General features: G+C 36.6%; 1 protein-coding gene across 2 annotated transcripts in view; it reads left to right on the forward strand.

Annotated features, from left to right (window-relative positions):
- The first annotated feature begins 3,291 nt into the window (after nucleotides 1-3,291).
- The window catches only part of CFI (complement factor I), a 37,973-nt gene continuing 25,256 nt past the window's right edge, over nucleotides 3,292-16,008 (forward strand). The window contains exons 1-5 of one of the 2 annotated variants that reach the window (XM_079153565.1): nucleotides 3,292-3,342; nucleotides 4,518-4,655; nucleotides 11,255-11,281; nucleotides 12,264-12,543; nucleotides 14,530-14,683. In XM_079153565.1, coding sequence (XP_079009691.1) covers nucleotides 3,307-3,342; nucleotides 4,518-4,655; nucleotides 11,255-11,281; nucleotides 12,264-12,543; nucleotides 14,530-14,683 — 635 coding nt within the window. In that variant the 5' untranslated portion in view covers nucleotides 3,292-3,306. The remainder of the gene's footprint in view (nucleotides 3,343-4,517; nucleotides 4,656-11,254; nucleotides 11,282-12,263; nucleotides 12,544-14,529; nucleotides 14,684-16,008) is intronic. The other variant, XM_079153566.1, reaches the window with a different exon arrangement.

Here is a 16,008-nt window from a genome sequence, read left to right on the forward strand (position 1 = left end):
TATTTTGCTTAGCATATTCTCCAACTCCATCCATTTACTTGAAAATGCCATAATATTATTATTTTTTATGGTTGAATAATATTCCATTGTGTATATATACCACAGTTTCTTTATCCATTCATCTATTGAAGGGCATCTAAGTTGGTTCCACAATCTAGCTATTGTGAATTGAGCTGCTATAAACATTGATGTGGCTGCCTTACTGTAGTATGATGATTTTAAGTCCTCTGGGTGTAAACCGAGGAGTGGGATAGCTGGGTCAAAGGTGAGTCCATTCCAAGTTTTCTGAGGATTCCACACTGCTTTCCAGAGTGGCTGCACCAATTGCAACTCTACCAGCAATGTAAAAGTGTGCCTTTTCCCCACATAGAAGGAGGTTACTATTGGCATCAGACCTACCATTTTCCTGCTGCCATTATTCTCCCTCCCCCACACCATTTTACAACCTAGATTGTTAGCCCCCTTGAACATCCTAGTCAAGTCATTGGTCCAGATTGTTAGCCCATGAACCTCCTCATCAGTCATTGGTCGGCTGTTATTAGCCTGTGAAATTCCACTACTTAAGAACAGTTCTCTCACTTGCTCTCACTCTCTCCTCCTCACTCTTTCATTCTCACTCTCACTCTCGCTCTCTCTCCTCCTCACTCTCACTTGCTTTCTCTCTCTCTCACTCTCCCTCTCATCTTCTCTCTCTCTCTCTTACCCTGCAGGCAGACACTCTGCCTATCTGCATAATAAAATCTCTTGCATGAGTTCCTGCCATCCCGAGTGATTTCTGGGTGCTTTCAGATACAGGAAACCAGTTATTAAGACTTCTTTTGTTGACCAGAATAGCTCAGGACTTTGGTTGTTATTCTTGGTAAGAATTGCAATAAGAAGGAGAAGAGTTTTACTAAGGTTATTTATTATCTGTATGAGGTCAGAAAGTTTGCAGAAACCTAGGATTAGAAGTTCTGGAACAAGGCCATACCATCTTCAGCAGAGAATTATGCTCCATTTGAGAAACAATTTGTGCACTTCTGGTCCCTGATAAATGCCCATGCCCCTCCTTCAGCTCACAGAAACTTAGCTTTAGGGAGAATCTAATATAACCAGCTGAGGGAGGAATAAAGGGAGCGTGGGACACTATGTCACCATGTGGCCAGAACTGCCTTCTGTCAATTGAATACTTGGGTGCTCACAGATTTACAAAGCATAAGGTCAAGCAGACAATGCAACAATGTATCTTTTATTTTGATGTTTTGCAGTGCTGGGGCTGAAACCTGGGGGCCTGGTACATGGTAGATACATGCTGTATCAGTGAGCTACATATGCAGCTGCAAAAATGTATTGTTACATCCACAACCAAACACAAGACCAGAGGCCACAAGCAAGGTACATTAGCAGGTATTGCAGACCTATTTGGGGTCCTCCAAATGGACGGATCCATGCCCCTCTCTTAGATCTCACACATTTGACTTTAATAGGGAATGTGATATAACCAACTAAAGGAGGAGGGAAAACTGTCACTTGGTTTACAGGTGGGTTTTTTACTTGTATCTACATACAAGCAGCATCTGTATACAGTCACACTTATGGGTGCTTTTGAAAGACAGTAGTGAGAAAAGTCCTACCAAGGGGCAGAACTTAAGGGATCATCCACTCCACCTGCAAAGAAAAGTGAACTGGAGTCAGACTATGTATGGAACCTTAGGCATGTATAGTGATTGCCTGATGATCTTTGTTTTATAGAATGAAAAATATTTGAAGATCAAGAACATAAAGCTCTGGGATTAGAATATGGATGTATACGTGGGAGTTCGCATGAAGTATAAAAATCTTTGTATCACATGCTGACACATCTGCCAGAGAAAAATTAGTAAATAATTTTTAAGATACCAGTTTGATATTAACCAGTCTCAGTCTTCAATCACCCCAGTGCTGGCATGATGGGCACAAGAATGAAGTGACCATGGAATCAGGGATGGAGGTGACCCATGAAAACTATACATGGACCTCCATGGATTATCTAGAACTGCCATCAACAAATGCTCCACCCAATAGCAAGAGCCCAGTGCTGACAAAATGGCACACAATATTATCAAGGAGACCAACTAGCTATTTGGTGGCAAACTGACTACCTCTGATTTTTTCAATATGAGAATGGCCAGTGGTATGTTCTCACAAAAATAGACATATTTGAGATAGTGAGAGCAGGAGCTAGAAACATGAGAGGCAGACAGAGCAAGGACCTCCATTGCAACAATTCCGTGTACAAAGTATCTTGTACTGCCAACAAGTTAGTGAACATCCCGATCTGTGATTAACATCCTGATTGGACAGGAGGCACATGATCACAGATGAAGAAACTCCCCAAAAGTCATGGCCAATAGCTTTAAACATCCCCTTCAGCAATACCACATAAACCCCTAGACAGCAACAACTCAAAGGCCACCCCTTTGGGACCCTGCCTTTATGGGAGCTGCATATCCTCTCTGTTTAAAGAAAACTTAATTCTGTCACTTTTTATCCTTCATTGTCCATGGGTCTCAGCCAAAGAACTTATACCTCACTGCTGTGCATCTCAATGTGGGGTTCTTCCTGCAAGGGTTCAGTTAGTACCATGAAGACAGAGTGCTTAATCTTCTGACAAGGGGATACCAGATAACACCCTGCATAACAAGAGTGCACACTTGACAGCAAAGGAGAAGCAAGAATTGGCGTGTGACCACTAGCCTAAGTTGGGATAGAATTTGGAGTAGCCTGCAGAATGCAGAGCTGAGGTACTACTTTAAGACAGTATCCTATAAGAGCAGGGTGCTGTCCTATGGGGTATTATGTATATTTAATCAGACTTATATATAGCATTGTATTCCCAATAGGAAGGATACATGGGTCTAGAAACACCTGAGGGATAGAAGTGGAAATGACCATCCTTACCATCACTCCCAAAGACCAACTGGGGGTTCTGTGCTTCCTGTCCTCAACACTGTAGATGCTGCAGGGTTAGAAGTCTTTATCTCCAAAGATTCCTACTTTCACCAGGACCACAGTAAGAATCCTGTTGAACAAATATAATCTAAGGCTGCTGCCTGGTGCACATTGGGGTCCTTGTGTCTAGAGACTAGCAGGAAAGAAGAGGAGTCACTATATTGACGGGGGTAATTGACCCTGATCATTCAGAGGAAGCACGGCTACTGTAATTACAATTGGGACAAAGAAGAATATGTGTGAAATCTACCTGATCTGCCAGGATGCCTCTTGTGACAGTAAAGAAATAGAAACAGCAACTTCGGCCTGAGAAAAGAATGCTAACCAGGGCCTCAGATGAATCCTAGAAGAGGTTGTGGATTATGCCATCAGGTAAGCCACTGAGACCAGCAAAAGTGGAAACTCAGGGTGAAGGGACTCTGGAATGGATAGGGAGGAGCCAGAGGATGAGTATCATCTGTAACCCCCAGATCAACTGCAAGGGCAGTTCCTTTCAGGAAGAGAGGGCCACAGAAATTTTTAAAGAGCCTGCCTTGGAATATATATGAAAAGTACATTGAAAAGGTACAAGAGGGCTGGGGAGATAGCTCAGTTGGTAGAGTGCTTGCCTTGCAAGCACAACGCCCTGGGTTCGATCCCCAGCACTGAGAAAAAAAAAAAAAAAAAAAAAAAGGTACAGATTCTCAAAGACACAGGAATGAGTTTCCAGATCTCTCTTCAAGGAAAATCTTGCTACCTAGCTGTGAAGAGTGTGGTGGGAATACACCTCCTCCTACAGATGGGGGTAAGACTTAGAGGTCAGGCACCTACTTGGCAGCTGAAGGCCCTAATTTCAATCCTGACAGTAAACAATCATCATATCTCTCAGGGTCTGCCTCAGCTACAGAGAACTGCCTCATCTTAGAGTAGGCCCTTCTTGTTCCCATATCAGGTTACCATTATACTCCAAGCAAATCAAGGTACAATTCTACAAGAAATTTGCTCTATCAGCAGGCCAAAGCTCTTCTGAACCTGCACACACATTCTTCCTCTGCTCTCTCTTGCTTCCTACCCCACCATTCCATCCACAGATGTTGATCCCTAATAATATTCTTGTACCCCAAGCTCTGTCTTAAAAGGTTTTGTGTGCTCAGAGAATATAATCTGATCACACCACAATGAACACATAATAAAGGAGCTGTGTTTTTGAGAATTTTGCTTATATGTTGCTTAATTTTCAATGTGATATACTTTTATTCTTACCATATCTGTCTTCAACCTTAAGGAAAAAGAATTACAACTTATTTTACCAAAAACCAAGAAATTTTCTTCCAGTTAATTTCTGCCTCCCCAGAAGACAGAATTAAGGCATTGTTCTTTACCAAGGTGGGACAATCAATCCCTTCTGGAGGAGGAAGTTTCTATTGGTCACCTCCCTCAGCTATTTACCAGGAAGGCCATTTTTGGTTTCAGTTACGGTAAAACTCTTTGGATTTTAGCCAAATTCTTTAAGAGTTCAAAAGTACAAATCTCTTTAGGAGGATTGCTCTTTTTAAATATTTTTTCAGAGGTTAAAAATTAAATTTCAAAAGACTTTCTGGGATGGACAAGAGTCTTCAGCAGAGACACAGACCCTGGACATCTCCAACATGAAGTTTATTCATGTTGTCTTATTACTTTTGTTCTTCCACTTAAGTTTTTTCAAGGTAAGTAATTCGATATTTATACAAACTATTTTAAAGATTATAAAAACATAGGGAAAATCGTAAAATATCTGATATGGACTTAACTATTACATAGTTTGGTTACTAAGAATGCTAGTATATAATAAGTAACAAGTATTTTATGCTAATACTTGATAAAAGTCTTAAGAAAATAATTATTTTATATGCTTGTATAAGCACAGAGCCAGTGAATTGAGCACTGGCTCAATTTTACTAATGCAAGGCTATAGTTTACTGTAATTATATTAAATCAATAAATATATATCACACTCCTATATATAAGGCATAGTGCTAGAAAAATAGTAAGACTAATCTCTCTTCAATAGCCTTTTAGCGAAGTTATAGAAAGATGTAAATATGTCAACATGAGAATAATAAGCAACATTAAAATATATTTGAAAATTCAAAAGAAGGAAATATCACAAGATGGAATATCCTAAATAAAATACTCTTTACTTATAATGAAGTTAAATCCTGATAAACCCATCATAAATTGTAAATATAAGTAAAAAATGCATTTAATACAACTGAACACCATAGTATAACCCAACATACCTTATATGTGCTAGAAACACTTTAGCTTGTAGTTGAGCAAAATCATCTAATAAAAAATCAATTTTATAGTAAAGCATTGAATATTTCATGTAATTTACTGAGTACTGTGCTGAAATGATGGACATTTTGTAGACATGATGAGAAGCCAAAGCACAATACCCAAAAAACACTGGCAATACAGTACACTATAGAGCATTGTGTGCCTTGTAGTTGCGTGGCTGGCTGGGAGCTGCAGCTCACTGTCCATGCCCAGAACTGCACTTATCCAGAACTTATCCCAGAATTTATCCAAGGAAAAGTACTGATTTCTCCTGAATGTATATGACTTTTACACCATCATAAAGCCAAAAATTCATAAATTGAACCATTTGTATATGTTTTATTGAAAAAAATGATATAAATCTCACATGACAAAGGACTTTAATGAGAGGACAAATCACAAATGCTAAAGGTGAGGAAGAGATTATGGATCAAGTGGGATTTGAGTTGAACCTATAATTCTAGATTAGATTTGATTTTTGATGAGAAAAAGTAATGCTTTCCAGTCCTTACAGCCAGGAAAAAGCAGCAGATACAACTGTAGGAAAGTAACAAAGTACCCATCTGATCAGAGGGAAGGCTTTGTGGTCTACACGTTGTGACAAGGTTGGAGAGTTGTCTGTTAAGGTTAAAAATGTTGACAATATTTTAAATATCAATTGGTGATTGCCAGCTTTTGTGATCAAGGCACTTTGAGATAATATTCCAAAAATATTTTTTCTTAATATCAGCATGTAGAAGCAACTATTTAAAGAAAACTAGTTAAGAAATCAGAATTTTATACTTCACATTTGTTGTAACTTCCAAAATGTGTTATTATCATTGCAGTGTTTCACAGAATGAAGAGAAATACTTTTTGATAGAAATTGATTAAATAATTGTACATCCATAAATGAACTATTATGTGGCCATTGAAATGATACAGTTACATATTTATTAAAATTAAAAAACCCCACTACAGTCTTTCTTATTAAAGAAAAATGCATATACATACATACATACATATGCATAGATATGTAGAAATACATGCATGAGCACATACTTGTAACTGCTTATATATATGACAATTAAAAAGTTATTGTGATATATTATAAAATAGTTAACTGTATGTCTGGTAACAGAACTGTTGGTGATTTTATCTTCTACTCTTTATATTTCTAAATTTCAGAATTCAGAAATTTTTATTCATCTTATTAAAATAAATGTATTTATAATTAGAAATTTTATTTTTTGAAAATAAGAACAATTTCAGGTCCCTTTTTGATTCCTGGAACGAAAACAAGTTAAAAAATAAAAAATAAATGTAATAATATTCCACTTAAAAAGTCTTCCAAAAATGAATCCTTTAAGAAGTATCAGTTCAAGAAAGATTAATATGAAATTTGTGAAATTTTCAGAACTTCTTAAAATATTAATTTATGAAAGGAAGTAAAATTTTTTAGCCATCTTCTGGTAAGTAAACATTTTTAAAAGGAGTTTGTTTAGAGACAACCTAAATGTGTTCAAATAGTTTAAAGATATACCTATGTTTTTAAAATGAAATAAAATATATACATTGGGGAGAATTTTTTATTTTTCTAAGAGCTAGAGGCAAGTTTCTTACTTGAGGATTAAAAACACACTCCTCCCCTTTTTAAAAATCAAAACACCCTGTTAGAGATGGATTACATCAATGAGTGGGGTGAACTGGCAGTGAGATAGAATTAAATTGCTTTCAATATTGAAGTAAGAATGTTAGCTCACCAGATCCATTTTGCCCATTGTGCAGTTTGACTCCCAATCAAATCCCCAGCCATTGTTTCTTTATAAATCCTTAGGGAAATACTGCAGATGATATTTGGTCAAATCCACACCAACAATCAGGGACATTATTCAGAACCCAGGCCTGGCCACTAGCTCCATAGCCCAATTTGCACAATTATTTACTTGAATTGCTAGTCTGGTTTCTAATGTCATGGACAAAGGATAAGATAGTTCTTTTCACTTCAGGATAGTTTCCAAATAAATCAGTCTTTTTTAGCATGTTCACTTTCCTCTCCTGTGGTTAGCAGTTCTCTGACTTTCCAAAGGCTCTGTGGAGCTGAGGGTGTAGTTGAAAGGTGGAGCATGTGCTTAGCATTCTGGTGGTCCTGGGTTCAATCCTCAGAACCACATCACCAGCAACAATAACAAAAAAATGGCTTTGAGGGTATTGGCCACTGAAAACACATATTTGGTACTTTCTTGTCCTTACATAAGTGGTAACTTGTACATGTTTAATACACATAAATTTGATGAGTTTGAAAATTAAGTATATATCACAATAACACTAGAACAATATACACCATAAGCATAGCCATCATCTTCAAAATTTTCTCTCACTCTTTCTATTTATTAGTGTGGGGGGGGGGGGGTGAGAGAGAGGGTGGAGAGAGGCAGAGGCAGAGAAACTCTTGACAAAAGATCTCCCTCGTAGCAAGTTTTCAAGTGCACAATACAGTGTTATTAAGGTACCATGCTGTACAACCGATCTCTGAGAATTATTCATCATGCATAACTAAAACTTTCTACTCTTTGACTAGTACTACCTGTTTCCTCTCCCAACCTTTGGAAACCACAATGCTCTGCTTCTATGTGTTTGACTATTTTAGATTCCTAATGTAAGTGGTATCATGTAGTATTTGACCTTCTTTGTCTGGCTCATAAATTCCTCCAGATTCATCTATATTGTTGCAAATGGCAAGATTTCCTTGTTTTTCAAGGTCAACTAATTTCCCATTGTATGTATCATATTTTCTTGATTCCTCTAATGATGGACATTGAGGATGCTTCCATGTCTTGGCTCTCAGGAATAAAGCCGCAGTGGACATGGCTGTGCATTTTCAAGAACCTGCTTTCCATTCCTTTGGATATGCCCAAAAGCAGAATCATGAAATCATATGGTAGTTCTATTTTTAATTTTTTGAGGAACTTCCATGCTGTTTTTTTTCTTATGGCTATACAATGTACATTCCTACAAGTGTACAAGAGTTATGAGTCTCCATGTCTTCATCACTATTTGTGATGTTTGATTGTTTTGATAATAGCCATCCTACCCGGTATGTGGTTTTGATTTTCACGTACTTGATAATTATGACTGGAGAACACTTATATCTGTTGACTACATCTTTTTTGTCTATTTCGGAGAAATGTCTGTTTAGCTCATTATCCATTTTTAAAATTAGTTATTTGCTTTTTTTTTTCTATTGATTGATATAAATTTCCTATATATTTTGGGTATTAATCCCTTATCAGATGTATGGTTTACAAGTATTTTCTCTCACTCAAAGGAGGTAGTTTTGTTGTTGTTCATGTTTTGTTTCTATTGTTTAGATCTGTTCTTACTGTACTGGGGATTGAACCCAGGGGTGTCTACCACTGAGCTACACCCCAGCCCTTTTTAGTTTTTATTTTGAGACAGGGGCTCTCTAAATTGCTGAGACTGGTCTCAAACTTGGGCTCCTCCAGCCTCAACATCCTGACCACTGCACTCAGCTTCTCATCTTGTATGCTGTCTTCATTTTGTTGATTGTATCATTTGCCGTGCAGTAGATTTTTAGTTCGATGCAGTCCCACTTCTCTATTTTGTCTTTCATTGACTTTGCTTTTTGTTGTCATATTCAAGAAATCGATGCCAAGACCACAGTATTTCTGTATTTTTTTCTGGATAGTTTGTATTGATATGGCTTTAAATCGTCTAATCTTGTATTCTGCAATGTTGAATCAGTTGTTAGGTCCCTCCTGTGTATCATTTTAATCTCAGATATTGTAGTTTTCATCCCTAGAAATTCAATTTGGATCTTTCATAATTCCCATGTCTCTATTTGAATTTTTGAACATATAGAATATAGCTATAATAATATCATTGCCAGGTAAATGTAAAATCTGTGTTAGAATCCTGGGTACATTTTAATTTATTGATTTTTCTCATTCATAGGCCATATTTTACAGTTTCTTTGCATTTTCAGTACTTTTAATTAGATGTAAGATAGAAATTTTACGTTTTTGGGTACTGCATTTGTTTTTGTTCCTACAAATACATTAAGCTTCATTCTGGGATGCAGTTTAGTTACTTGGAAACAGGTTGATCCCTTCCCAATCTTGCTTTTCAGCATTTTTAGGTAGCATCAAAACGGTGCTTAGTCTAGAGCTAATTATTTCATACTCCTAAGATAAGACCCCTCTGTGTACTCCTCCTGCCAGTCCACAAGGCACAGGTTTTCTGTTCAATGGTGAGAACAAGCACAGCTCCCAGTCCTGTTTGAGCATAGACAGAGTTACCTCAGATTCTTTTCCCCTCAGCTTCTAGTAATTTCTTCATAAAGGTGCTGATGAATACTCAGCCAAATACTCTCTGGGGGCTCCCTCGATAGACAGGCAGAGTTCCCTCTTTGTACAGCTGGCTTCTTTCCAGGGCTTTATTCTGTGAACTCTAGCTGCTTAGGTCTTGTTGGGCTCTTAGCTCTGTCCCCCCAACTCAGGGAGTCCCTTGGGCTCAGCCTACACTACCCCCCTGCACCTCATCTTAAACTCTCAAGGTAATAAAACGAAATAATTGCCAAACTTGCCTCTTTAGTTTCTCAGTGTCAGGGATTCATTGCTGATATCCTGTACCATTAAAATCTATTTTTCTTTATTTTGTTAATTTTTTGTTTGTTTTAGGCTGAAGGGTGATGGTGGTCTTTATTACTCTGTTCTGACGAAACAGAATTCCTATTTAATTTACTTTTAATTAATTTGAATTTAACTTCCCACATTTTGTTAATAACTATTATATATTGCATAGGGCAGTTAACAGTTGCTGGGGCTAGTGCTGAGTTTTGAAAATACAAATGTAATCTTCAAATGAGCACTTTTAAAAATTTACTTATCCTTTCATAGACACTGTATTATAAATGGAAGTTAATTCAGTTAACTATCAGTTCAACTTGACTTAAGTGTATTCATACATTTTGTATAGGAATTGTTCAAGCTTGCTTTAGGTACAGTTCCTGTCTTTGAATTCATGTTATTACATTTTTCTCAGTTTAAGTACAGATTCAAAATTTAAAATGTTACAATGATTATAAAGATAAAGAAACAAAAGTTGAGTTCCTCAATTTTGTCATTCCAATGGCCATCTGGAGTTTGCTTTATAAAACATAAAATACTAAAACAGTACAGAGTGAGATGTGCAATACTTTGGTTTACTGAGTGCAAACTTGTTCACACAGAAAATATTTTTCCAAATTCTTATAAGATCTTCAAACTAAATTTTCTTCTTTTTAATTATTTTTATTGATGCTTTAATTGTTGTTAAACTGCAATAATGTTATTCTTAGCTGTGACAAACCTATATATAGGTATAATTTTTCCATTTTTCATTAAATTTATTAATATAATTTTAACTATTAATCTTTTTTCTTGTAATATGTGTTTTACATTTAAAATGTTTATAGCATGATTATATATATGTGAATGTCAATAAAAGAAAAAGGTGTACTATTTGCCTTTTCTGCATAGGTCATTAATTCTTTCATTTTATTTTCACTAAAAAGAATTTTGCTGTATGAAGAAGTATTTAAAAAGTAACTGCTCTGAACTGGGTGTTGGAGCACATGCTTGTAATCCCAGCAACTTGGGAGACTGAGGCAGGAAGATCCCAAATTCAAGGCCAGCGTCAACAACTTAGTGAGGATTACAAATTTGAGACCAGCTTGGGCAACTTAGCAAGACCCTGTCTCAAAATAAAATTAAAAGGGCTGGGGACGTGGAGGTGTAGCTCAGGGGTAGAGCGCTGCCTCGGATGTTCTGTTTCAATCCCCAATACCTAAAAAAAAAAAGTAACAGGCTCAGAAAGGAAAAAGTCAATTATCCAAAATCACAGCCAGCTAGCAGTATTTTTAATAATGTCCTCCCAAAAGAGAAGGTGATGGACTTTTTCTCACTTTGGTCATCATAGTTGATCATCTTTTTTCCTTTGTTTGTAGGTTAAAGGTGAACAAAGAAAAAAGAAGGTGAGGAAGGAAACTGAGGTAAAGCTAAATAGCTGTACACTGGAGTTGATAAGATCTGGAACAGGAGATTGTTTTGTTTCTCGTTTGTTTTCTAATGACTATGTAAAATGATTTCATTGTACTTCTGCCTCAAGAGAAAAAAAAAGTTCACACCCAGAAAAAGCTACTTCATTGCAAATACCAAAAAAAGGATTTAAAAAAAAAAGCCCACATATATAAAGCAACAGCAGCTAAAGGAGATGGAACCAGATGACTAGGCTATAATACTAATTGCTTTCTAGCAATTAGTATTAATTAATTAATTTTTGACCATGTACGCCCAAAATATGTGAATATGTTTATTTCTAAATAATAAATTATGCCTGAAAGAACAAAATTTTAAACACATTAATATTTTAATAATTTGACTGTTAATCTTTCATGGGATAATATTTTTCATCACACTTTATTATTTTTGAAATTTTCCATTTGATTTTAATGGCATGGAAACAACACCACACAAAAAACATCATGCAGAATTCATGGGAAGATATTCATCATTAAGGATATCAGTTGTAAATCTAGATTTCTCATAGTCTTTTTAATACTGCTGATTGGAGGGCAAAGCTGACCTAGCATCATGTATTCAGTCAGCATCACAACCCAGGCCCTACCTACAACCCTACATGGAGCAGATTGTAGAATCCTATTGCTCAACGAATTTTCTGGACTACTGTACACATGTTATTTCTAATTCTTACAATAACCTTTCTAAATTGGAAATATTACCCTTATTTTACAAAGGAAGAAATTCATGTTTACAAGGGTATCTTGCCCAAAGCTACATAATTGTAAGCACTCTAAACTGGGGCTAGAAATTAGGTTGGTTCCATCCTCATCTGTACAGTGAGGTGATCTGTTTTGTTCTTTTTCTTCACTTCTTCATCTTCAAACAGAAGCCTTTAGTCAGTTGCTTAGTTAATGTTTATTCTGTGTTTTATAGCTCACTGCAACCTCAGATGCATCTCAAGAGGATCTGGTGGAGGAAAAGTGCTTACTGAAAAAGTACACACATCACTCCTGCAATAAAGTTTTCTGCCAACCATGGCAGAAGTGCATCGATGGAACCTGTGTTTGTAAACTCCCTTATCAATGCCCCAAGAATGGCACCCCAGTGTGTTCGACTAATGGGAAAAGCTACCCGACTTATTGTCATCAAAAGAGTTTTGAATGTCTTCATCCAAAGGCAAAGTTTTTAAATAATGAAACATGCAGAGCTGAAGGTTGGAAAAACCTACTTTTCAAGCCATTCTGTGATATGAAGGCAATTGTATACCCTCCTTTTTATTAGAATGAAATAGTATGATGACAACTCAAAATTTTCTAGACATTCCACAGTAATTAATTCAATAGTAGCTGAACTGTGCAGCCCTTTGAGACATCCCCGTTCTCACTTCTGCTTGGTTAAAGGGATTACTCCCAGGGCCACCCATTTGGTTCAGAACCCAGTGTAAAACTGACATGTAGGCTCGTCAGTCCTCATCTCCTCCTTTGGACCTTCAGTCTCAAGGCGGGTGGGGCAGCCTTCTAGTATCTACCCCCCCCACCCCATCCAGAATCCAATTGGCCCTGATTTTCCAAGGGAAGCTTGAAACATGACTGACCTAGGGACATACTCCAACCTAGCAAACTTGACAGGTCAGGCCAAGGAGCTTGTCTACACTCCATCAGAGGCCTAGTGTAATGAGGAGCCTGGACCCCCCTATACACCTGGAAGAGTGTTCAAGATTAGGGATCTCAATGCAGGTGCTAGCAGTTCATGCCTGTGTCCCAGTGACGGGAGTCTGAGACAAGAGGATCGTTAAATTCGAGACCAGTCTCAGCAATTTAGCAAGACCCTGTTTCAAAATAAAAATGAAAAGGGCTGAGGATGCAGCTTAGTAGTAGAACACCCCTGGGTTAAATTCCCAGTATTAGAAGAAAAAAAAAAAAAGGTTTAAAAAAGAAAAAGAATTAGGGATCTCCCTGTCAATCAAACTGAGTTTTGAATTCCTCTAAACCCCACCTTAGTTATTGACAAACTGTATAATCTCTTTGGACACCAGTTTGCTTGTCTATAAAATTTGAATAATGAAACTTCCTAAGTCACAAGACTTGTGGAAATTAAATAAAATGATGCATGTAAAGCTCTTCACACAGTGCTTGGTACAGAAAGTGCTCATCAAATTTTAGCTATGACAACAAAACTCAGGCTCATTCCCTTCTGATATCAAGTTATCACAGATACTTCTGAACTTACAAAGGAATGTTTAAAATGTTCTTTTTCTTTTTTTTATTATGAAACAGGGTTTCACTATATTGCACAGGAACTCTAGGGCTCAAGCAATCCTCCAGCCTCAGTTCCCAAGTAGGTGATGACAGGTACATGCCACTGCACTGGGCAAAATATTCTCTTCAAAGGTCCTATGACCTACAGCAGCTCACAGTGGCCTATATAATTTTGTGGTGCTGAGTTAAGATAGTGAGGTACCAAAATGCTCCCTGCTTGAGCCCATTTCTATTACCCATCAGAGAGGAAGATGGCAATAGTTGACCACATTTTGTCAGTGTCAGATTTTCTTCTCTTGAGGCATTAAACGCTTTAAATATTTGAGAATACATAAACCTTTTCTTTACTTTCATTAATTTGTCTTAACTTCTAAGAGTGTGGATTTGGAGTAAAAAGAATAGAGCAATTTCTATGGATCAGTCAGTAGCTTAATTACACTTAGAGTTAGGTTCCTCACATAGAAAATGGGGGATAAATATGGACTTAACTGTGTGTGTGTGTGTGTGTGTGTGTGTGTGTGTGTGTGTGTGTGTAGATACTAGGATACTAGGGATTGAACCCAGAGTCACTTTACTACTAAGTTACATTCACAGCCCTTTTTTATTTTGTCACAGGGTCTTGCTAAGCTGTCCAAGCTGGCCTCAAACTTATAATCCTCCCACCCCAGTCTCCAGAGTAGCCGGCTAGCTAGGCTAGCCTGGCTAGGCTTCATCTTTATAGGGCGGATGTGATGATTTAATGAACTTCTATGTAACTGGGTAGTACAAATACTGACACATAATAAGCACTCATAAAATCATTGCTTATTATTTATTAAAATCTTCATGGTGTCTAAAGTTATCTTGAAATTAGGTATTTTAATATTGTAAAGGCTTTTTCATTGAAAGGGAAAAAAGTAGATGCCTAAATATCACTCATCTTTTTTATTTATTTACTGTAGGAAAATTTAGTGTTTCCTTAAACTATGGAAATACAGATTCAGAGGGAATTGTTGAAGTAAATCTTGTAGATCAAGATAAGAAAATGTTCCTATGTAAAAGCAGCTGGAGCATAACAGAGGCCAATGTGGCCTGCCTTGACCTTGGATTTCAACAGTGAGTATTAGTGGATTTTTCTCAGGGTTGATTTGATTGTTCCAACTATTTGCTTTTTGACCTAATCTTTCTGTGCCTTAATTTCCTTATGTGTAACCTGTCCACCTCATGGCATTGTGATGAGGATTAAATGTGTTCATGTTTGCCTAGCACTTGGCACCCTGCTGAGCACAGAGCACCTATAGACTTAAGTATCTGGATTGAATCCTTTGGTGACTTTCACATAGTCATTACTGTCTAATGTCTACTCATCTAGAATTATGTCTACTTTTTCCCACCCAATATTGTTTATTATGCCTTTTCTCCATCTTCTTTGATCAACTTTGCAGAGATTTCTCTTTGATTGGTCCTTTTGTAAATGGTCTCTCATTTCCTTATTGTCAACTTCATTAATCTTTGCTGTTATCTTTGACATTTGTCCCCACTTATGCTTTTTCTAATTTCTTTTGAGCTGAATGCTTAACTCGATCATTGCTTAACTTGCTTTCCTAATATAAACAGTTAAGGTACAAATTTACCTCTTAGGTAATATTTTATCTGTATTCCATAAATGTTCATAAGTGATAGCTTATTTATTATTCAGTTCAAAATAAGTTCTAATTTTCAATATATTTTCCTTTTTGACCCATATTCCATTTAGAAGTTTCTCCTTTTTTTAACTTTCCAAATACTCATATTAATTTGCTTTTGGTTAACTTTTTGTTGTTAATTTCCTATTAAATTGCATTGTGGTTAGAGAATGTCCCTGTATGATGATAAAATGATGACAAAGTTTTTTTTTTTAATCTTCTGCCTTTCCTCCTGTATTTGATTTGTAAATTATACATTCTATATCTGTTTCTTTAGTGGTTAGCTTTGAATTTATATCTTGACTTAGGAATTCCTTACCTTCTTAGGAATAATGGGAGAAATGTCATTACCCCATCAAGTTGCCAATATTAATTCCACCTTATTTTTATATGCATCTGAAGTTAATCACCATCATTATATACTGTTGCTTAGTCGATGCTCAGTCAGGTTTACTTCTCGTTTATACCAATTTCTTAGTTTATTCCTTCTTACATCTCACACTTCATTCTGGACTCAATTTTTTTTTTCCCTAAACTACACTTGCTAGTTCATTAGTGAGAGTCTCTTATTATAAATTGAACCATGGGATATTGCAGATTTGCAGCAGTTTATATCGGTGGCTCAACCTAATGGTAAACTCTCTCAGCTTTGATTTCTCAGTATTTTGTTCTTATCATATTTTGTATAAGTTTGTGGACAGATTTCTCTGATTATTAGCTAAGGGGGATTTCTCATATTTCCTTAAGAACTCACTG

The sequence above is a fragment of the Sciurus vulgaris genome, assembly GCF_902686455.1.
Source record: "Sciurus vulgaris genome assembly, chromosome: 9".
Lineage (NCBI taxonomy): Eukaryota > Metazoa > Chordata > Mammalia > Rodentia > Sciuridae > Sciurus > Sciurus vulgaris.